At 39.3% G+C, this 22970-nt stretch overlaps 1 protein-coding gene across 4 annotated transcripts in view; it reads right to left on the reverse strand.

Moving 5' to 3' along the window:
* ARHGAP15 (Rho GTPase activating protein 15) overlaps positions 1 to 22970 on the reverse strand; it is a 494107-nt gene that overhangs the window by 14353 nt on the left and 456784 nt on the right. For 3 of the 4 annotated variants that reach the window (XM_058193603.1, XM_058193605.1, XM_058193594.1), the window contains one exon: positions 14794 to 14899. The exons of the other annotated variant lie outside the window; for it this stretch is intronic. In XM_058193603.1, coding sequence (XP_058049586.1) covers positions 14794 to 14899 — 106 coding nt within the window. The remainder of the gene's footprint in view (positions 1 to 14793; positions 14900 to 22970) is intronic. 4 annotated transcript variants of the gene reach the window in all.

Consider the following 22970-nt stretch of genomic DNA (forward strand, 5'->3'; position numbering starts at 1 on the left):
GGTTGTTGTGGGTAAAACAGGAGAAGGAAGGACTATTTATGATGTGTTCACCACCTTGAGTTACCTATAAAGTCAAAAAGGCAGGACAGCAATTTAATAATAATTAAATAGATTCCATAAAAGGCATCATTTCCTAGTGGATCCTAGATACCTGGGAAGCTATGGTGGGCAAAACCTTATGTCAGCTCTCTTAGCTGTTAGCCTCCCTTCTATAATCTACTGAAAAGCCCCTGTTTCAATTGCACTGAGCTGCTACATGTGGATTTGTCCTTGAAGGTAGCCTGAAGACTGCGGTTAAGGCCTATTGAAACAATGTGCCATGATCATATTACACTAGCATTACACAACCATAGTGGTTCCAGGTGTGTTTTCAGGACTATTTTAATCAATAAAACTGGAGTGTTAATCTGAGAAATCGTATTGTTCATGCCCTTCAGGATTGAACCGCTCAGGACTGAACCTTTTTAGCAATGGACTCTCGGTTTCCGAATGATCTTTTGTAATGCTGGCTCCATTGTCTTTTCAGTACTTGGAAAAGGGATTTTTCTGTGCCTTTTAACTTCCACTTTAATTTAATTGTTTCTGTAATTGGTGAGGCTGTGTGTGTGTGTGTGTGTGTGTGTGTGTTTTAAAAGTTAATCTTATTACTACTATTTAACTCCTGCTGTTTCCAGATTTTAATTGATTTTTTTCCTAGCTATCGTTTATTACTCTTGCCTTCATTTTTTAACGGTTTTATTAGGCTGTATTAGAGTTTATTCTAATCGGGCTGTTTTAGTTTTAACCTAGATTTAAATTTTTATGTAGGCCACCTTGGGAAAACATCTGTTTGGAAAGGTGGCACGTGCACGTACACCCGCTTGCACGCGCAGATACATACGGTGTTATAACAAACGTGAAGGTGAATGAGGGCTTTGCAACTCTCCGAGCGGTTCCAGTTCCGCAGAACCGGATGGCTCTGCCTTGTGAACCCTTCCAATGTCTCCCTCTCCCAAGAGTTTGGAGAAAGAAACAAAAGAAAGCATTTTCTTTCCCTTGTTTCTGTTTGTTTCATTGGGTGGGGAAAGGGAGGCACCCCTGCTTCTCCTCTGTATGCGCAGACAGAGGAAGACAAGGCCTCGTCGACATTGCTTCTCTTTCTTGCAGGTAGCCTTTTCATAGTTTCGGAAGGCATTTCCCCCACGCTGGAGAACCTTTGTTGCCATAAAAAGAGGCGGATGAGATCTCTTCTTTTTTTTTTTTAGAACAAATTTTCATTGATTTTTTTAGTTTCTCCCCCCCCCAAACACATACATAATTTATGAACAGAGTATTGGCCATATCATATCTTATACAATTCAATATATTCAAATATATTTTACTTAGTTGCATTTTTTGCCGAAATATTCTTTTTTCATAGTTTTTATTCATTTCCTAATATTTCCTTGCTCATTTTATTAAGTCACATCTTCTTTCGCCCTCAAGTTCTAATTTGTCCATTTTTATTCGTATTCATTCCCTTTCGTTCTTTTTTTTTTTTAACTATTTCAATTTTTATCCTAATATATTCAAATATATTCGGGGTTGTCTCTCTTCCATTTCATCTTCTCCTTTTCACAGCAGTCCTTTCTTGATGAAATCTCTTCTGTCTGCTTCTTCAAAATGTCCTAGCACTATCAGTTAGGAAAGAGGCAGTGTACAGGTAGTCCTGAAACTTACAACTATTCATTTAGTGACTGTTCAAAGTTACAACGGCACTGACGTATGATCATTTTTCACACTTACGTTTATGGCAGCACTCCCCATGAACACGCAGTTAAAATTTGGACACCTAGCGGCTGGCATATATTTATGATGGTTGCTGGGATCATGCGATCCCCTTTTTGCGACCTACTGACAAGCAAAGTCAATGGGGAAGTCAAACAACGTGAACAACCGTGTTACCCACTTAACAACTGCAGCCATTCTTTTGACAACTGTGGCAAGAAAGGTCGTGAAATGGAACAAAACTCACTTAACAACTGCCTTGCTTAGCAATGGAAATGTTGGGCTCAATAGCGGTGGTAAGTCCAGGACTACCTATACCATGGCCATACTGAAGAGGACACTGATGGAAAGTTGCAAAAGTTGGATCTATTTGCAACTTTTCATTCATGGCCTACTCAGAAACATCTCCATCCTTTCTCTTTGCTAAATGCTTTGAAAGCAGCTTATGAGAAATCCTTTTACTCGTCGGAGAAACGTGATAAGCGTCCCTTGGTATCAGAAAGAGGACAGGGAACGATAAGAGGAAACTAAACCAGCAATGCACTAACACAATAGACATCCCAGGCAAAGTCTGTTTCCTATTTTGCACGTGATGGTGTTGCAGATTGTTGACCATGTGACTTTCCCAACTATGTCAGAGAGGTAGACTCTGAGAAGACTCTGGGAGGAAAATGAGACATGCGACCCAGGCAATGTGAAAGTAGTCTTGGGGACATGGTCCTGATGGATGGTATGACAAAACAGAACGGTAAAAGTACATCTGGGACACATGCAGCTTTTAAGGGTGGGCGGATATAGAGTTGGATGGATTTTCACTCTAGGGAGGGAATCAGAAATGATCTAACCGACAACCAAGCATGGGTTAGTGATTATTGGTCAGATTTACGGTTTTATACATTACAGTGCCGTAATGACTCTTGTATGAAAGCACAAATATTTTCCATTCAAACAACATTTTGCGGGTTTTTCATCTAACACTATAACTTTAATTATATGAAGAACGTAACCTGTATCAAATTATGAATATGTTAACATATTGAATGAGTATATGAAAAAATAAGCACCAGATTTTTTTTGTTATGCTATACAGGCACACAAAGGTATAGCAAAAAAAAAAAAGAGGTTGGTTTTCTTGACCACATTGTCATAATATACATATAGAACTGCTTATTGAATCCAGGCTGTGTAGGCAACAGCAAGAACCTTGGCTCCACACCACCACAATGTAAGGCCACAACAAAGGCAGGAAAAGAACAGGCTCTTTCATTCCACGTCTCCAAATATTACCAACACAAGGGCTAAAACATTACCTCTGTCTGAAGTATATCTATGTATTCATGCATAAGGTATTAACTAAGGTCTCTGAGCACCATTGCTGAAAACATTAATATATTCAAATGATATTCCAGCTGTTCCAAAAAAAAAAAATCCACACTAGGTCAAACAAGGGCCTCTGGTGGCTCAGACTGCTAAGACAGTCTGTTATTAACACAGCTGCTTGCAATTACTGCAGGTTCAAGTCCCACCAGGCCCAAGGTTGACTCAGCCTTCCATCCTTTATAAGGTAGGTAAAATGAGGACCCAGATTGTTGGGGGCAATAAGTTGACTTTGTATATAATATACAAATGGATGAAGACTATTGCTTAACATAGTGTAAGCCACCCTGAGTCTTCGGAGAAGGGCGGGATATAAATGCAAATAAAAAAAAATAAAAAAAAATATATTAAGATATCTTCATACAAAAGGGCTCACAACCCCCCACCCCCGCCCCCACCAAAATAAGCATCCACACCTTTTTCAACAAACACATGAATCATATGTTCATATGGAAGATGAAGAAAAGGTGTCAGTCCCAGATTGCATTATGGAAGGGAAAAGAATGACAGTTGTACTCGGAAATGCGTTGGTACAGAAGTAATGCAATTCAAACTCTTTAGACAGAGAAAGGAAGGAGGACAAAATATGAAGATTGCTAACTTGATGTCTGCTGTCTTTGAATTTTGTCCCAGTTCAGCGTGCACTGGGACAAATCCAAGGGATTTAAAATGTCAAAATGGGTCACATATTGGATTTTACCAATAGAAGTTTACCTTAGTAATGGAAAAAATTAAAAAGGATTTAGAAAGTTAAATAATATTACACTGGCATTCTTTCCCTTTAGGAAAATGTGTTGCCTTCATGAGAAAAAATAACTACTTTTTTTAACGAAGGGGAAAGCACCTTTCCATAGTGTCTATGTCTATCTCCAGATTGAGATTGCTTTAGAACACATAGACAGGAAATACTAATCAACAAAATTGTGGTACATATCTAAAGTTTCTATAGAGCAAACAGGAAGGATTGTCTCTTTAGTAGCACTAAATTACCATAAGTAATTTCAACTATTTATATGAAACCTCTTTTTTTCCATTTCCCAGAGGTCTTAATGTATCATAGAATTGTGGAATTGGAAGAGATCGCAAATATTATCTTAGACTATCTTTCAGATAATTTTCCATTCTCTACAAAAACCTATGGAGATGAAGGAACCATAACATTGTAATTTGAATGCGGTTCTACTCTTATACAGATCTTACAAGCCACATTTTCCCTTATAAACAAGCTTTAAAAAGAACCCTAGACACCTGCAAATGTTTCTAATTCATTTTTGTGATAATGTAAAATAGTTCCTATCAATCTGCACTGATTGATGTTAATGTTTTACAGACCTGTATTTGTAAATGTAGTTTGGAGCCAAACTACTGCATCCAGTTTTGGTTACCACAATATTAAAAAAAATATATGTTGAGACTCTGGAAAGAGTGCAGAGAAGAGCAACAAAGATGATTAGGGGGCTGGAGGCTAAAACATACGAAGAACGGTTGCAGGAATTGGGTATGTCTAGTCTAGTGGAAAAGAAGGACTAGAAATGACATGATAGCAGTCTGCCAATATTTGAGGGGCTGCCACAAAGAAGAGGGGGTCAATCTTTTCTTCAAAGCACTAGAAGGCAGGGCAAGAAACAATAGATGAGGAGAGAGGTAACGTAGAACTAAAAAATTTCCTAACGGTGAGAACAATTAACCAGTGGAATGGCTTGCCACCAGGTGCTCTATCACTGGAGGTTTTTAAGAAGAGACTGGACAGCCTTTTGTCTGAAATGGTATAGGACTCCTGTTCAAGCAGGGGTTGGACTAGATGATATCCAAGGTCCCTTCCAACTCTGTTATTCTATGTATGTCATTTAGCCAAGTCAGGCCAGCATAATGTCTTACCTACAAAGTGAACTGGAAACCACTAGCTATCAGTTTTTCAACCCTCCCTCTCCCAATGTTGTGTTTGACAGACTACAAAACTAGAAAGTGTTTTTTTTTGTCACAACAGTATATATAAGCATAAGCATGAAAATAACTATATAATATATAAGCATATATATGAGCATAAGTATGTAATAATTATATTGATTGGATATAATGAAAAGAAACAATAGGACAGGAACGGTAGGCACGTTTGTGCTCTTATGCACGCCCCTTATAGACCTCTTAGGAATGGGGTGAGGTCAATAGTAGACAGTTTTTGGTTAAAACTTTGGAGATTTTGAGAAGAGACCACAGAGTCAGGTAGTGTGTTCCAAGTATTAATAACTCTGTTACAGAAGTCATATTTTCTGCAATCAAGATTGAAGCGGTTAACATTGAGTTTAAATCTATTGTTTGCTCTTGTATTGTTGTGATTGAAGCTGAAGTAGTCTTCAACAGGAAGGATATTGCAATAGATGATTCTATGAGTTAAACACAGGTCCTGTCGGAGGTGGCGGAGTTCTAAGTTTTCTAAATCCAAGATTTCAAGTCTGGTGGCATAAGGTATTTTGTTGTATTCAGAGGAGTGGAGAACTCTTCTTGTAAAATATTTCTGGACACGTTCAATTGTATTGATGTCTGAAATGTGGTATGGGTTCCAGACAGGCGAGCTGTATTCAAGAATTGGTCTAGCAAATGTTTTATATGCTCTGGTTAGCAGTGTAGTGTTTCTGGAGAAGAAGCTACGTAAGATTAGGTTTACAACTCTTAAAGCCTTTTTTGCGATGTAGTTGCAGTGGGCTTTGGCACTTAGATCATTGGATATGAAAACTCCAAGGTCTTTAACAGGGTGGGGCTCATCTGTAAGGTAATGTCCATCGAGTTTGTATTTAGTGTTTAGATTCTTTTTTCCAATGTGTAAGACAGAGCATTTGCTGGTTGAGATTTGGAGTTGCCAACTTTTTGACCATTCTGACACAAAGTCAAGGTCTTTTTGAAGGGTAGCTGTATTGTTGGAAGTGTTAAATAGTTTGACATCGTCAGCGAAGAGAACACAATTACTTTTAATATGGTCACAGAGATCATTAAAGTATAATATGAAGAGTGTTGGTCCAAGAACGCTGCCTTGGGGAATGCCGCTATTGACAGGAACAGGATTTGATAGGGCACTGCCTATTTTGACCACTTGTCTGTTTGACAGAAACACTGTTATCCAATTGTGGAGGGGTCCGGAGATGCCATAGGATTTTAGTTTTAGGAGAAGTTTGTCATGTATCACTGAGTGAAAAGCTTTACAGAAGTCTATGTAAATTATATCTATTGTTTTGCCTTGATCAAGATTTGTAGTCCATATGCTTTTGCAGTGAAGAAGTTGTAAGTTACATGATAATTTTTTATCATGTATTTTATCACAAAAAGTATTTTCAGGTTTCTACATCCCCATCCGTAGCTACATTTTAATTGATAAATAATGTAGTTCCAGTCATGCTGGGCAAAGTATTTTTGATTTGTGATGCCAAGATATTGATTGTTCACCCGTGATCAGTTTTCAAAAGCAAACTTGAGCATGTATCAAGTAAAATTACAACAACTTATGATGTGGACAAAAGACTGTGCTACAGATTCTATACAGTGAGGTGCAATCTATTAGAAAAAGCTGGTGGACCCTTATTTGTTGTCTGGATGAACTGCTTGGGTTGGGCTTTAAAGCTGTTTCTGAAATACCTAATCAAAGAACATATCCCTTCATATGGAATTTAACACATAAGTTTTCTTAATGATTTCCAAAGAGACGTTCAGCTAAGTTTTCTTAATGATTTCCAAAGAGACGTTCAGCCAATTCCAGTATAACTTTTCTCTCTCTCTCTCTCTCATGCAGAGTTAATACAAATGAAAATGCTACCCAAGAAAATGCAAACATCCACAAAGACTTTGTGAGGAGCGGTAGATTCTAGCAGATGTTTGCTCAGTCCTGGGAAAATATTTCATTGGAATTAGCTCTCTGTGTCAATGACAACTTTTGACAATTGCTGGATTTGCTTCTCCAGCAGTGGCCACTTTAAAATCAACCAAGTAGGTGGCCCCTTAGTTCTTTTTTTCACCCCTCCCTTTTTGTCTTTGCTAAAGAAAGAAGAAAAGTGAAAACTCTGTAGACAGCCTGTAATAATTTTGGGTGGGGAACAGTGGATCTGGAGGAGAGAGAGAGAGAAAGAAAGAGAGAGAGAGAGAGAGAGAGAGATACAACTTTTAACTAACTGCAAATTATTAGTGGAAAAGTAGTCTCAGAAGTACGGTACATCTGAAATATTTTTTGTCACTTGAACATGTGCAGTCCAGAGCCAGCTTCATTCTCCCATTCTAAGGGAACAAACATTTCACATTCACAGATGCTCCTAATTTGGTGTGGTTTGGAGTATAATTTAGATCAAACATAGCCATGTAAATGAGTCAAGGTTTTCTTAATTAGGTGCCTCTAAAGAAAAAAAAAATCTGGGACCACATCAGTAGGTGTGGGTGTGGTACCCACAATTCTGGAGTTTTTCCTATGACCAGAGCTTAGTGCTGCTTAGGCATATCATCAACATTTTTCCCCTTCAGATTCTCAGGCACAATAATAAATCTGTATGTGGCATAGACATCAAGACGCTGCTTCGGAGAAGCTGCCTAAGAACACCGTCTCTTTGGCAGATGCTGTAAAAGAGATCATTGTGCTGTGATTTAGGTCTCTCTTTCCATTTTCTACTTTATTGCCAGCGGTTTGTTTCCTCTACAAGGAGAGTGCATTCCAGCTAAGACTTCTTAACTTTCAGACAAATATAAAGATTTGTAACTATTCATTAAAAAAAAAAGTTCATGTCTTGCCTGAGAATTTTGAAGCTTACACGAATTATGAAAAAAAACAACTGTTGGCTGAGAAAAATAAAGTTGTTTGTCTTACTTCTGTATCTTGATCCTTTGTTGAGTAAAAAAAAAGTGTTAAGATGCAATTGCTCTCTCTCTTCCAAGAAAGTCTAGCAATTTTGGTGCCTCTATATGGCAGAGATCACTTGATGCAAAACATTTGCTAGATAATCATATTTTAGTACAACAAGATAAACAAGCTGGAGACAATGAGACCTCATGTATTTATCAAGACGACTTTGTACAGCTTGTGTATGTATGTGGGATTTTGCTCCAGATTTGAGATCAATGGATTGAAGCCATAGTTGATCTCAGTGGGAGCTGTACCGTTGTCTGTGTTGGTCCTGGAAGTGATTCTAGCATGGATGAGATTTATAACAAAATACTTGACTTTAAGATAGTTTCAAGAGTGTCTTCAGTGCAGAGTAAAAAAATATGTAAAATGTGAGTTATCCTATCAGGTTTTGATGGAGAAAAGGAGCTCTATTTTCCTGAAGAAATTCATATGGCATCTTGCTTGGTTGTTTGATTAAAAGATAATATCAGATCAGTATTTTGTGAATCCTGAGCATTGGGGAATTTGGATTCTGTGGTTCTTTCAGTGATTCTACTGCTTAGTTGCAGGATCTGTTGGATTTGCATTGTGCTTGCCTAGTTCTTACAGCAAAAATCAATGCAAAATGTGATGCGGGGTTTCTAGCAATGATCATTTTGAGTGCACCTCACACTAAAGCTTGGTTTAGATTTGTCCGCAACTACACATAAGCGTCAGTGCATACTTATGCTGCGAAGGGGTTGATGGTAAGTGTAGCTTGCAGATGGTTGCAGATGAGCCAACCCACAGACCTCTCAAAGCTCAGTTACCTTTTGTGTGGAGGTGCATGTCCTGTACGCTGATTGGTTGACCCGACTTCCTGCTGGGAGTACTTTGTTATTTGAGCACTCCTCGCCAAAATGTTAACATTTGCAGAAGTAGAAACGCCACAGCTATGCAACCATCTTTGAACGATAGAAATAGCACTTAGACTTATATACCACTTCACAGTGCTTTACAGCCATCTCTAAGTAGTTTAAAAGTCAGCATATCCAACAGTATAGCCAATAGTCCTCATTTTACCAACCTCGGAAAGATGGAAGGCTGTGTCAACCTTGAGCCAGTGAGAATCAAACTGCCAGACTGCCGGCAGCTGGCAATCAGCAGAAATAGCCTGCAGTACTGCATTCTAACCACTGCGTCACCACGGCTCTTGGACACCTACATTTCCTAACTTGCAGTGATATAGAAGTCTAACACAGGCTTAACATTTCACCTATGGTTCTTCTGATTTCAGAAGAATATGTCTACACCATGGAATGGACACTTTTTGCCTATGAAGTAGTATGGGAGAATATTGAAAATGTTGTATTGCATTTATCTTGGGTAAAACCTTCAGATACATTTAGATAATAAGTGCTAATATTTATTCAGAAAACTTGAGCCAGTTTGGTCTAGTGGCTAAGGCACACAGCCAGAAATTAGGAGACTGTGTGTCTAGTCCTGCCTCAGGATGAAAGCCGGCTGGCTGACTTTGGGTCAATCACTTTCTCTCTCAGTCCAACCCATCTCACAGATTTCTTATTGTGGGGAAAATTGGAGGAGAAAAGAGTATTAGGTATGTTCGCTCCCTTGAGTTATTTATAAAAAATAAAAGTGTGTGTGTGTGTAAAACAATCTTTAAAAACCTTTCATGTATTATGAAGGTTTAAATCTGCTAACTAGAGAACGAGAAGATTGCAGGTGGTTTTGTAAGATTCCAATAAGTCATTCGAATAACATTTGATTTACACAGTAAAACATTGCTGGAAAAAATATTTTACAACTTTTTGTAATTCTCCAGACGTTATAAAATTCACGATAGAATTTAAAAGCAGCTTCACACATCATGTTAATTGTATCTTTTGAATTCCCAATATTTTGAAAGTTACTTTGATTACCTTTTGCTCCTAGCTCTGTGTAAATAGCATTCTCCTGTACACTTAGAGGAATTCAGAGGCATTTTAAAAGTTCCATCTCACGTAAACACCACCATTCTTACAACAGAATTAAAACTATCTCTATTCTAGTCACAGGGGACCGTGGTAAGCAATTTGTGACATACTTTTATTCTATTAATACACATACAATCCTTAAGAATTTAACCTCTTCTTTTGGATTTACATGGGGGAAAATAATTGCAAACAAGTTTAAGATATCTATGTTGGCCTGAACCTGCTGAAACAGACTAAAAGCCAATAGAAATCACGTGGATATTCTGCATTTTCCTTCCCTCCAAAATATGATAGTAATGGAAATTTTGCAGACTTTGCTAAGTGTTCCTAGCTGTCATACAATAGCTTTAATTTTTTGATTTATCCACAGCATTCTGCATATCGCTGCTGAACCTGTCATCACATTGTCACTGCTTCCTTTTCCTGAACTACTGTTGCATTCTTCTTAGATGTGTGCTGTTGGCTGAGATATAGATAATAGGTAAAAATAAATCCACTTTGTTAAATATAGTTTCCAGAAATGAGAACTATGCAATAAAACCAGCATAAGATTTCATGTTTTATTGCTCTAATTTCAACCGGGCAGGTTTTTGTTTTCTTTGTGATGTCTGGAAAATATGAAGATAAAGACAAATTTCTGAAAAGAGAAAAAGGCACTTCGGTTCTGCATATGTCCATGTTTTGTGTTAGCAGCAGAAACGGTGTGTGTGTGTGTTTCTGTGTATTATTTCCCTTTCTTTTTTTCCCTGATACATTTTCTTTGCTCTGTACGAAAGGGCAGTAAAATTGACTGAAGGCATTATGAACAGAGCAAAGAGCATTGATGGCAAGATAGAAAAGTCTGAGGATTGCCTGTATGGCAAAGAGAGAGAGAGAGAGAGGGAGGGAGGGAGGGAGGGAGAGAGAGAGATGCTTAGATGTACATAGGAATGCTGCCCTGCAGCGAAATGCAACTGTCTTTACAACATTAAAAAGCTGGAATGAGCAAGTTTCTGAAAATCAAAGGGGAAGTCAAAGGAATTGGCTTCTGCCTGGCGAAGCAGCCAGATAGGCCACAGGAAGTGACTCACATGATAAACCAGGAGGCAACTGTAAGCTCCCCTGACAATGTGCCTGAACATCGCTGCCAAAAAGACAGATGCCATTGCTGGAAAACTCTGCCATCGTTGGGCATGTGGACTCAATGCTTTTCGCTTAAAGAAGGGAGGAGGAGGAGGAGGAGGAGGAGGAGATAACAGAGATCCATCCTCAACAGAATTATTACATTTGAATGTTGTTAAATGCTGTCACTCCTTGCCAAGTTCATAATTGGGAGTGAGAAGCAGGATCCTATTTGAGAGGACACTATTCAGAGCTATGTACTGTACCGAACAGGCTGTGGGTTTCCTCTCCCTCCCTACGACGTAACCTTTTCAGTCTCAATAAATCAATATCCTGCAGATTCTTCGTCATACTTTTGATTTGTCCTCCTGACGTGTGTGACCACATTTTATTGATAGTCCCTTGTGCCTGCAACTGGAACATGTCTCAGGCTCTACAGTACTGAATGAGTAGCTCAGTGGTGAACTTTAGAGCTCGAGGAAACCTTTTTCAAAAGGAGGGCACATTTTTACAAGCAACCTTAGAAGCAAGCTATCCCCCTTGGATCAGAATCAGAATCCAGCGTTAATAGGATGCCAGCGTCACATGACCTTACTTAGCTTACACAAAGAACCTTGGAAGCCACAGATCTTTTGAGCGTACAGGACATTCACCCCCTGAGCCAGGCCTGCTGCCAGAAAGTGACTTGGACAGTGAGGGGGAAGGGCCGTCAGGACTTAACTCGGGAGCACCGGCTTGCCTGGCTCAGCTCCAGGAGCCAGAAACAGGCCAGGTGGAAGAGATAATGAGGCCTTCATCCCTTGACTCTTCCCCCCCCCCAGGCCACGCCTGCAGACCCAGGTGATGGCAATCAGGCTTGGTTTCGTAGGCAGGAGAGGAGGGAACAACAGAAGCAAGGGTGGGGCAGGCCTAGGAAGTGCTGAGTCATGGAGCCACACCCCACAGGATATAAAAGGCAGCCAGAGCTGCTCTGTCTCTTTGTAACAGGCAAATCCACTGATTAAGAGCTGAAGTTTGTTTCTAGGTGACTCACCAGCGTGGTGGAAGATAACGGAGGCTCTAGGCAGACGCTGGCTATTCTGCTGCCAGAGCTGATAGTGACGGCTAATTAAGCCATCATTCGGACGGAGGCACACACACACACAAACACATATACATACACACACACAGATACCTACACACACACAACTTTTGATTGATTCCCCCTCCCCTCATATTTCTTAATATAATAGGTATAAATTGTAAGGTCACATTGGAATTGTCTACCTAACGTTCACAATCCTGTAAAATTCAAGGCATTGCTTCCGACAGAAAAAGCAACATACTGTAAGGAGCACATAAAAGACGGCAGGCCTTAAAGCATCAAACAGCCAAGTTTTCAACATAAAGGTTGCGCCAACACCTTGAACTGAGTCCAGAAAACAAATCCGCAGTTTGCTAAGCAGACATATATGCTGATCAAAATGCCTCCTTCTCACCAGCAATCATACTGCTGCATTTCATACCCATTGAAATTTTCAGACATTTTTCAAGGGCAGCACTATTTACTGTGTACTACGGCAGCCTAATCAGGGAACTAAAGCATGAATGACTGGTAGTGGGTCATAGCTTAGCAACAAACTATGGCAAGCTAATTAGTAAGTGCTTCATAAGTTTTTAGAAAGCTGAATATGTGTTCTGTATCTCATGGTTATTCAAAAGGCTGCAACAACAGTGCACATTTCTTGCCTGATGAAACCCAATTCAGTAAGATGTTCATTTTTTAACAAATCTGATAAATAAGGTATAATACACTTGATAAGCAAGGCTATTATCGATAAATTATATTAATTAATTAATTAATTAATTATATAAATTAAATATAATTAATTTATATAAATTTATATAAATATAAATTAAATATAATTAATTAATTATATAAATCGATAAATTATATTAATATATTAATATATATTATAATATATAATATATTAATATATTAGTAAGTAAGCAAAAAAAAAAAAAAAGCTCTGCCTAAAGGGCACAATATCAATCAGGTCAGGTCTAATTATCTCACTTCTTTTATTTCAGATTAAGTTAGTAGTAGTAATTTAAGTTAGTAGTTCATCCAGTAGTAGTAGTAGTGGTAGTGGTAGTAGTAGTATCTTTGGTTTATTTTTTTTCCTAATATAAATTACACAGCTCAATCTAGATGGGGACCTTACATTGGAAGGGCTTTAATGTTTTGGTTCTTGCTGTGGCCCCAATTGGAATTAGTTTCAAGAGATCACTTCTGGTAGTGTAAATAGCAGGCCAAAAATACTCAATTTGGAACAGGATCCTCAGGAGGTCAAACTATAAATCAGTGGTTTTTAAAGTCGGGATAATTTGGGGCATATCCTAAGGGTAATGAAGCAATTTGTAATTGCTTGTTTGTGAGACAAGAATCCAGTTTGGGACTGCTATTTCTGAGGTGCTGGAGTAAATAACAGAATCTATCTTTGTGAGGGTAACGACTATTTGAACTGGGAAAAAGGATAATTGGATCAAACTGTTTAAAAAACAATGCTATAAATGCTTCACAACCCCACCCTGGGAACTGAATCTAGATTGGAGGGTAACAGCATTACTGCATGAGATTCTTGCCTCTGTGGCTAAGTTGATGGCAGGGGTTATCTGATGATGCTGAAGGACTTCAGCTTGCTTTCTCTGGACCTGTGGTTGTTGGTGGCAGAACAACCAGCTTTTTTGATCAAGTATCCCATTCCCAGGGGAGATCACACTCTGGATCTAGGCTTTATCTAGCTTAGATGCTGACTTCTTCCATTAGTGACCTCTCTCTCTAGAAGCTGATGATCGTTATATAATGGATTAGTTCCAAAGGTGCGGTTTTGCCTACAAATATATGTTTTGCTTAGAAAGCCCCCTTATTTCTTAATTTTATGGAGTGCTAGGAATATACTACTACTTTTGTGTCAGAAGGTGCTTCTGGGTTGAAAGAATTAGCTGGTGACATCACTGTTTCCCACGTACACCTGAGGGGGCCATAACATGTCCCTGTTATTTTTCCACCAAAGAGGTACCTTTTTATCTACTTGCATTTATTTTCATGCTTTCAAACTGTTAGGTGAGCAGGAGCTAGGGCAAATTGACAGGAGCTCATTCTGTCATGCAGCTCGCTCTCAGGTTTCGAACTGCTCAGCTGCCAACCTCTCAGTGGTCATTTAACTTATTGTCCTAACTACATGAGCCATCACAGCCCCTGGCTAGTGATACAAAGCTAGGAATACAAGTGAAACCTTGAATGTGAATGTGGCTTCACATGTATTGCCTGACTAGGGATACAAGTGAAGCAACATTCAAGAAATGTATGTCCTACCTCCATTGCTTAGAAGCTTCATAACATAAAGGTTTTGCAAACTCTTGTACTAAAAGTCAATGTTTTACTTATATATTCTATATATTGTACTTAGGAGGCTAAGGAAGATGGCAGTTCTGGCTGCATTTGTCCTTTGCTATGCCAAAATCAGCTTGGACTAATATTAAATATGCTTTTCCATTTCATTTCCCTCAGTTTGAAATCTAGTATGGAACAATCTTTAAAAATATAAGATATTACACATAACCCGGTTTTATAGGATCTGATGATGTACTGAAAAAGTTGAGCATTGAAATAATACATGTTGCTGAAAACCAATCTATCAATTTTGTTTCTAATTTCCATTTTCTTCTTTAAGGTTTCATAGCTTTTCCACTTACTTTTGCAGATGTGCAAACACTAAGTTCATGGTGTCATAGTTTGGCCTGGGCAATCTCTGTACAAGGTCCTTTATGGCTTTCACTTGGCTATCATGTTCTTGGATTTCTGAAAGAAGTAAAGAATTATGGGTGTTACAACAGTATCTGACTGTCTAGAATGTTGCTGCTACCATGGTTGAAACAGACAAATGTGATCTGGAAGCATGGTTACAGCTGAAGTGCCCCGTTTTGAATATTATTTTTCAATAGAGTGTGTTCACATTTTCATAAATGACAACTCCAAGCACAAGGAGATTTTTAAGTTCTCTGACTCATTACAGCCTCCTGAAGCTCCTGTCCCTCAGGTTGGAGAATGGGGACTTTCGAATGTTGTTGGAGATGCAGCAGTGTATTGTAGCTCAGAATGATGCTGTTATCTCTGATAAAACAAGCTGAGATCCATGAAAGCTGAGGCATTATCATGGGGTGCAATTAAAGTTTTAAGACTTTATTGTTTTTTCTACAGATGACACACAGAGCTGGCTTTCGGAAGATCGGTCTGAGGTAGCAAAGGCCAGGGTGTGACCTGTCATGCCAGAAACTCATTTCATGAATTTCCTGAGGAAATGTTTTTTTTTTAGGTCTCAGTGGGCTACCATGACTTAAAGGAATGGGAAAGTATTAGCTTATCTCGTTCATCTCATTGGAAATGCAAGCACTTTTTCTGACACTCGAAGATCCAGATTATTTGCAAAACATGAACAATTCCTCATATGTGGAGTCCTTGATGTTTTGTGTTGTTACCTAGTCAGGCAATGAAATGTCTGCAAGCAAACGACCAAACTCAGAGATCACCAAGGACTCTACAATTTCTCATTCAACTTAGAAAAATAACACACAATTATCTATATGTGTGCACAATCTACCCATTAGGCCTTCTCCCATCCAAATATAATTAGCAGGAAAGCATTTGATTGTGTTAACAAGAATGTAATATTAAGTCGTTCCCCTGCTCATTACCGACCATATTTTCTATTGAAATACAATTAAGTCATACCTTCACTAAGTTTTAATTGAGACATTAGACAGATTTTAGCAGCTATTAATGCTATAACTTATTTAGTTTTTAACTTCGCAAGTTATATGATAGGTTATGGCGGAGAAAACCCTATGGCATCTTTCAATCCTACCTCATAAAGGTATTTTATCAACCATGGATCCATGAGACACCAGAGGCCTTGGTCTCAAGGTACTGAGTTAATATTTATTTATTTATTTATTTATTGTTCAAATTTTTATACCGCCCTTCTCCGAAGACTCAGGGTGGTGTACAGCATAGATAAAACACATATACAAAAAAATTAAAATGCAATATATAATTAAAAATCTAATTCCATGAGCTGAATATTTAAAATACGTAGCTAAAATTATAGAATAGAATAACCCCACTAAAAAAAACCACTAAAAACCCTCAATTAAAATTTATCATCAGGCCAGCCCTGCTTGATGAAAGAAGAAAGTCTTAAGCTCGCGCTTAAAGGTCCGAAGATCAGGGAGTAGGCGTAGCCCCATGGGTAGTTCATTCCACAGGGCAGGGCCCCCCACAGAGAACACTCTTCCCCTGGGGGCCGCCAGCCGACATTTTTGGCCGATGGCACCCTAAGGAGGCCCTCCCTGTGAGAGCGCATAGGTCGATGGGAGGCTACTGGTGGCAGCAGGCAGTCCCGTAAATATCCCGGTCCTATGCCATGGAACGCTTTAAAGGTGATGACCAAAACCTTGAATCGCACCTGGAAGACCACCGGCAACCAATGCAGCCTGCACAGGAGAGGTGTTACATGGGAACTACGAGATGCTCCCTCTATCCCCCGCGCGGCCGCATTTTGCACCAGTTGGAGCCTCCTGGTGCTCTTCAAGGGGAGCCCCATGTAGAGAGCATTGCAGTAATCCAGGCGGGAAGTAACGAGGGCATGAGTGACTGTGCATAGAGAGTCCTGATCCAGGAAGGGGCGCAACTGGCAAATCAGGCGAACCTGATAAAAAGTTCCCTTGGCAACGGCCTTCAAATGATCTTCTAAAGACAGCCGTACATCCAGGAGAACGCCTAAGTTGCGCACCGATTCCCTGGGGGCCAACGATTTGTCCCCCACAGTCAGCGATGGAATTAGCTGACTGTGCCGGGACGCTGGTATCCACAGCACTCTGTCTTGGATGGGTTGAGTTGAAGTCTGTTCGTCCCCATCCAGACCTGAATGGCCTCCAGGCACCGGGACATCACATCAACGGCTTCATTGGGGTGGTTCGGGGTGGAGATGTACAGCTTAGTGTCATCAGCGTACAGTTGACAACTCACCCCGAACCCACGGATGATCTCCCCCAGTGGCTTCATGTAGATGTTGAACAGGAGAGGCGAGAGAATCGACCCCTGTGGCACCCCACAAGTGAGGTGCCCAGCGGTCGACCTCTGCCCCCCTGCCAACACTGTCTGCGAGCGGTCAGAGAGGTAGGAGGAGAACCACCAAAAAATGGTGCCCCCCAATCCCAAATCCCCCAACCGTCGCAGCAAGATACCATGGTCGATGGTATCAAAAGCCGCTGACAGATCTAATAGGACAAGGATAGAGGAACAACCCCTGTCCCGACCAAAGCCGTCTCCGTGCTGTACCCTGGCCGGAAGCCGGACTGGCACAGGTCTAGATAGACAGTTTCCTCCAGCTACCGGGGAAGCTGCCATGCCACCACACTCTCAACAACCTTCGCCACAAAGCGAAGGTTGGAGACAGGACGGTAATTAGCCAATATAGCCGGGTCCAGGGAAGGCTTCTTAAGGATATATAATTTCAGACTGCCATGACTGATAATTTCCATAATTGAATACTATTTGATTGATAGATCAGAGAAACTACAATTGTTTTCTTTTCCAAGACATTCATTTTACATGGAAGTTTCACATAGAAGTCAAGCAAGTGTGTCTTCAATATGAAGTAGTGTGGTTATGCGGATTTATGACCTCAGTACAACTTAGGCCAGGGAGGTTATCCTCATACCTAATAAACATGCCTACCTTATAAGCTTTATTTCATGCTCTGTAATGATCAATTCTTCCTTGTGTTGATTTTCTTAGTTCACATCCTGTCCCTTGCCTGGTATCCTTTCTATCATTTCATAACTGCCTTTTTTGTGGAAAACAATTAGTCAGTAATGAAAGAATGTGAGATTGAGACCTATAATCGCTTTTGTGATGTGAAACTTCTTTTAATGTTGTAATAATGACACTGCTGCTGACTGGCATAGGATAAGCATATTTTCTATATGATTAATGGCTTCCAAGTCTTAAAATATGGTTTCTGAGTAAGATATTTGCATGAGATGTTGAAGCACACATAACTGTGCTTTCATTTTGCAAAAGATAAGATAAAATAAATGTTCAAGGTCCCTGACATAGGGAAACAGTTTTACATGCTGCAGGTTTTAGATAACCTGGATCTTGTGACTGGCTTTTTCTAGCATAGGTTTTTAATTTTAAAAACATTCTTCTAATTGCTTATATTTCTACTCTGGAAATATTTGGAGAGTTCCAATATGGAAGAGATGTTTTCTTACCACAGAAACACTGTAACTTCTGTTGATTTGCCTCAGTGCTGGGATTAGAATGTACTTATTCCACTGCATAATATTTTGGCACAAAGTTAAAAAAAATGGAAAAGGGGCATATATGAAAGACAAAATATCAGGAAATAACTTGAATTTGTAAGGATGGGGTGAGGAAGACAAAAGAGATAGAATGAGCAGGGCTTGCAATAAATTCTGCAAAATAACAAATGGACAAAAACTTTATTATTATTATTATTATTATTATTATTATTATTATTATTATTATTATTATTATTATTATTATTATTATTATTATTATTTATGAGTGGATAAGTCTAGGAAACTTTTCTTGATTGGAAATGATTGCATGATGGTGATGGACAACAGGGAGAAGCCTGAATCACTAAATTTTACATCTGTCTTTTCCCAAAAGGGGGAAAAAATGGACAACTGATCAATCTGAAGGTATATAGTAGGGGACATAAGAGAATTACAGGTCAAAGAGGAAATGGTAAGAAAACATCTAGATGCTCTGAATGAAATTGTTGCATGGGCCAGATGGATTACAGGGTGCTAAAAGAATTTGTCGATGTAATCTCAAAAGCACAGACTTTTATCTTTGAAAACTCCCGGACCACAAGGTGTCAATAGATTGGAGAAAAACCAAGACTGCCCACTGTTTAAAAAAGAGATAAATTAAATCCAGGAAAGTGCAAAACAATCAGCTTGACATGAATGTTAGAGAAAATCCTAGAAAGGTACCTCTAATCAAGGGCTAAATTTCAAACACCTAGAAAAGAGCAAGTCAGTTCTGAGTTGGACTTACGTAACATGATGATTCCAAAAAATGGGAAGTATAAGGGAAATCCAAGTGTGTCTTACACACTCTTACATGGCGAGATTATGTTTGAGTTTAAGATTAATTTCTCCCCATATATTTCTTAGTGAAGGAATTGACAGGCATAAAATATCAGCACCAACAGTGTGCTGCAGCTACCAAAAAAGCCAATACAATTCTAGGCTGTGTTAAGAGAGGGATAGAATCAACATCACGTGAAGTGTTACTACCACTTTAGGATTCCTTGGTAAGGACACACTTGGAATACTGCATCCAGTTTTGATGACCACAATGTAAAAAAAATGTTGAAACTCTAGAAAGAGTGCAGAGAAAAGCAACAAAGATGAGTAGGGGACTGGAGGTTAAAACATATGAAGAACGGTTGCAGGAACTTGGTATGTCTAGTTTAATGAAAAGAAGGACTAGGGATCACATGATATCAGTTATCTGAGGAGTTGCCATAAAGAAGAGGGGGTCAATCTATTCTCCAAAGCACCTGAGGACAGGACAAGAAGTAATGGGTGGAAACTAATCAAGTAGAAAAGCAACCTAGAACTATGTAAGAAGAAATTTCCTGACAATTAGAACAATTAATCAGTGGAACAACTTGCCTCCAGAAGTTTTGGGTGCTCCAACACTGGAAGTTTCTAAGAAGAGATTGGACAACCATTTGTCTGAAATGGTATAGAATTTCCTGCTGAGCAGGGGAACACCTTCAAGGTCTCTTCCAACTCTGTATTCTATTCTTTTCTTTTCTTTTCTTTTCTTTTCTTTTCTTTTCTTTTCTTTTCTTTTCTATTCTATTCTATTCTATTCTATTCTATTCTATTCTATTCTATTCTATTAATAACAGAGTTGGAAGGGACCTTGGAGGTCTTCTAGTCCAATCTTCTGCCCAGGCAGGAAACCCTACACCCCTTCAGACAAATGGTTATCCAACATTTTCTTAAAAATTTCCAGTGTTGGAGCATTCACAACTTCTGCAGGCAAGTTGTTCCAATGATTGATTGTTCTAATTGTCAGGAAATTTCTCCTTAGTTCTAAGTAGCTTGTCTCCTTGATTAGTTTCCACCCATTGCTTCTTGTTCTATCCTTAGTTGCTTTGGAGAATAGTCTGACTCCCTCTTCTTTGTGGCAACCCCTAAGATATTGGAACACTGCTGTCATGTCTCCCCTAGTCCTTCTTTTCATTAAACTAGACATACCCAGTTCCTGCAACCGTTCTTCATATGTTTTATTCTCCAGTCCCCTAATCATCTTTGTTGCTCTTCTCTGCACTCTTTTTAGAGTTTCAACATCTTTTTTACATCGTGGCGACCAAAAGTGTGGCCTTACTAAGGCATTATAAAGTGGTAGTAACATGAATTTGATTCTATCCCTCCGTTTATGCAGACCAGAACTGTGTAGAATTCTATTCTATTCTATTCCCATTCCCATTCCCATTCCCATTCCCTGTCGTGTCCCACTCCTCCGCTGACAGCTGGGTCAGGGAAATCCGAATCAGGCTTGCCTCTGCAGCTCTGCCCAAAGTCCTAGAGCAGGCAGGAGACCAGTAAGTGACTTCAGCAAGATAAGTTTGACTTTTGCCTGACTCAGAGACTGCCAGAAAGTAGATCCTTTATATAGGCCATGGGGTGTGGCTCCATGACTCAGCACTCATTAAGGCCTGCCCCTCCCTTCCCTCTGTTGCCTCCACCTATCCAATCTTCTGATGCGAGGATTACTCCAATCAGCTGTTGGGAATAAATCCTCCTCAGGCTCACATGCTGTGGAGGAGGGGGAGGGGTCTAGCTGCTCCGTTTGCCTGGGCATGGAGTCAGGGCTGGGGCAGGGAGATGCTCCTTCTTCTGCAGTTTGTGTGGGCATGGAGCCAGGACTTGGGCCGTGGGAATGGGAATGGGAATAGAATAGAATAGAATTCTACACAGGACTTGGGCCGGGAGGCATACATTCCTCAGTGTTCGGGAGCAGGTAAGAAGGCCCTGGCTGCTCTGAGGGCGGGCAAGACACAACACTCCCATTCCCATTCTATTTCATAAAATTACAGCATAGACAATTTATTGAAGCCTATACAGGTAGTCCTCAAGTTACAACAGTTCACTTAGTGACCATTCAAAGTTACAATGGCACTGAAAAAAGTGATGTAAGACCATTTTTCATACTTATGACCATCGCAGCATCCCCATTGTCATGTGATTTACATTCGGATCCTTGACAACTGGTTCATATTTATGACGGCCCCAGGTCATGTGATCCCTTTTGCAAACTTGAAGTGAAACTTGGGTTCATCATACCTTCATACATTTCTGTAATATTGTGCATTGTCATTTCAGTCATCCAGGTTTCATACAGAGATGATCTCAATCCATGGACTGAAAAAGAAATTTGGTCATCTAAATAGATCCCTACTGTCCTCTCCTCATGTGCTCAATGATCTAGTCATATTAATCGTAGTTAGATATATAACGAGTCATGTATATGATATAGAGTGCATAAATATTTATTATTTTGGTTCTCGGTTTCTCTCTGTTTTCTGGGAGGTGGGGAGAGGCAGCACAAGTGATTATCAGCTACCTTTAAAACAAACGTAGCACCCTTGCAATATTTTGATAGCAATTTCACAAAGTGCAAGACTAAAAAAAAAATAGCTGCCCTCCTTGTTATATTTTTGTTATTACCTAAAAACCATTCCACTAGAAAGTGTGATAATATAAGAAGTTTAAAGAGTTGAACGTCTTAGAGGGCTCAAACATCTCCATATAGGATCAAAACTTTCTTTGGCAAAATGACCCCCTACCGGACTAAATCTTTGTAGATAGAGAAATGTGGAATAGATTCCCTATTCTGTCTTTGGCCGTCTCATCAAAGCCCCCCAAAGATGTGAATCTGGCTGGAGAATTCCAATGCTCAGCAAAGTTCAAACTGCCTTTTTTTTTTAAAAAAAAATGACCATTTATAAAGTTCTGGCTTTAAAATTAAAAAAAAAACAACTTTATTCCTAGTGAATACAACAAAGACAGGTAATTATTTTTACTGACAACCCAAGAACAAATTTTAAAGCATAACAATACAACAATATATCAAATATAAAGCCACAATAAATATGTAGAGAAAGCCTGAAACAATTAGTAGCGTGAGGGAGGCATCCATGGCTATTTGGCATCCTTTTAAAAAATAGCTAAAAGTTTGGCCTCCTGGGAGGAGAACAATGGCTTTCTGGTCAGCAGAATTGATTTTATAAGTTCTATTTTCCATTTAGTGTACATAGCAGGCACTCAAATACTATACTGGATGCAGAACTGAGTGCTGCATTGAACATATACAGATAGGATTTTCATAGAGGATGTTGGTAGATCTGTCAGTTGCCATCCTAATGTTGTAACTGAAACTGAGGTCAAGCTGAACAGTCTTCTGTGTCAGGTGTTTAAAAAGTATTTAGGTTTGACCAAGGAAGGGTATTTATTAAACTATAATCCAGTGAGAAAGACTGGGTCTCTCTTTTTGAAACCTATGACCCAAATCCTCTGCTGGAGGTCAGTTATGATATTGTCAGGGCTGAGAGTGGCTAATGCTGGAACCTTACATAAGGTAAGGTTCATCTTTCCTTATTAAATAGTCTGTAAAGTCTTCTTTAACATGATTGAGTTGTCATTCAAGACTCACTTAGGATCAGACCAACAATAACTACTAATAAGGTAAAGTGAAACAAAGTTGTTCCCCAGAGAATTTGATTTATCGATATCTGATGTGGCATAGCTTCAGATGG

This window comes from Ahaetulla prasina, chromosome 1, assembly GCF_028640845.1.
Source record: "Ahaetulla prasina isolate Xishuangbanna chromosome 1, ASM2864084v1, whole genome shotgun sequence".
NCBI classification, from domain to species: domain Eukaryota; kingdom Metazoa; phylum Chordata; class Lepidosauria; order Squamata; family Colubridae; genus Ahaetulla; species Ahaetulla prasina.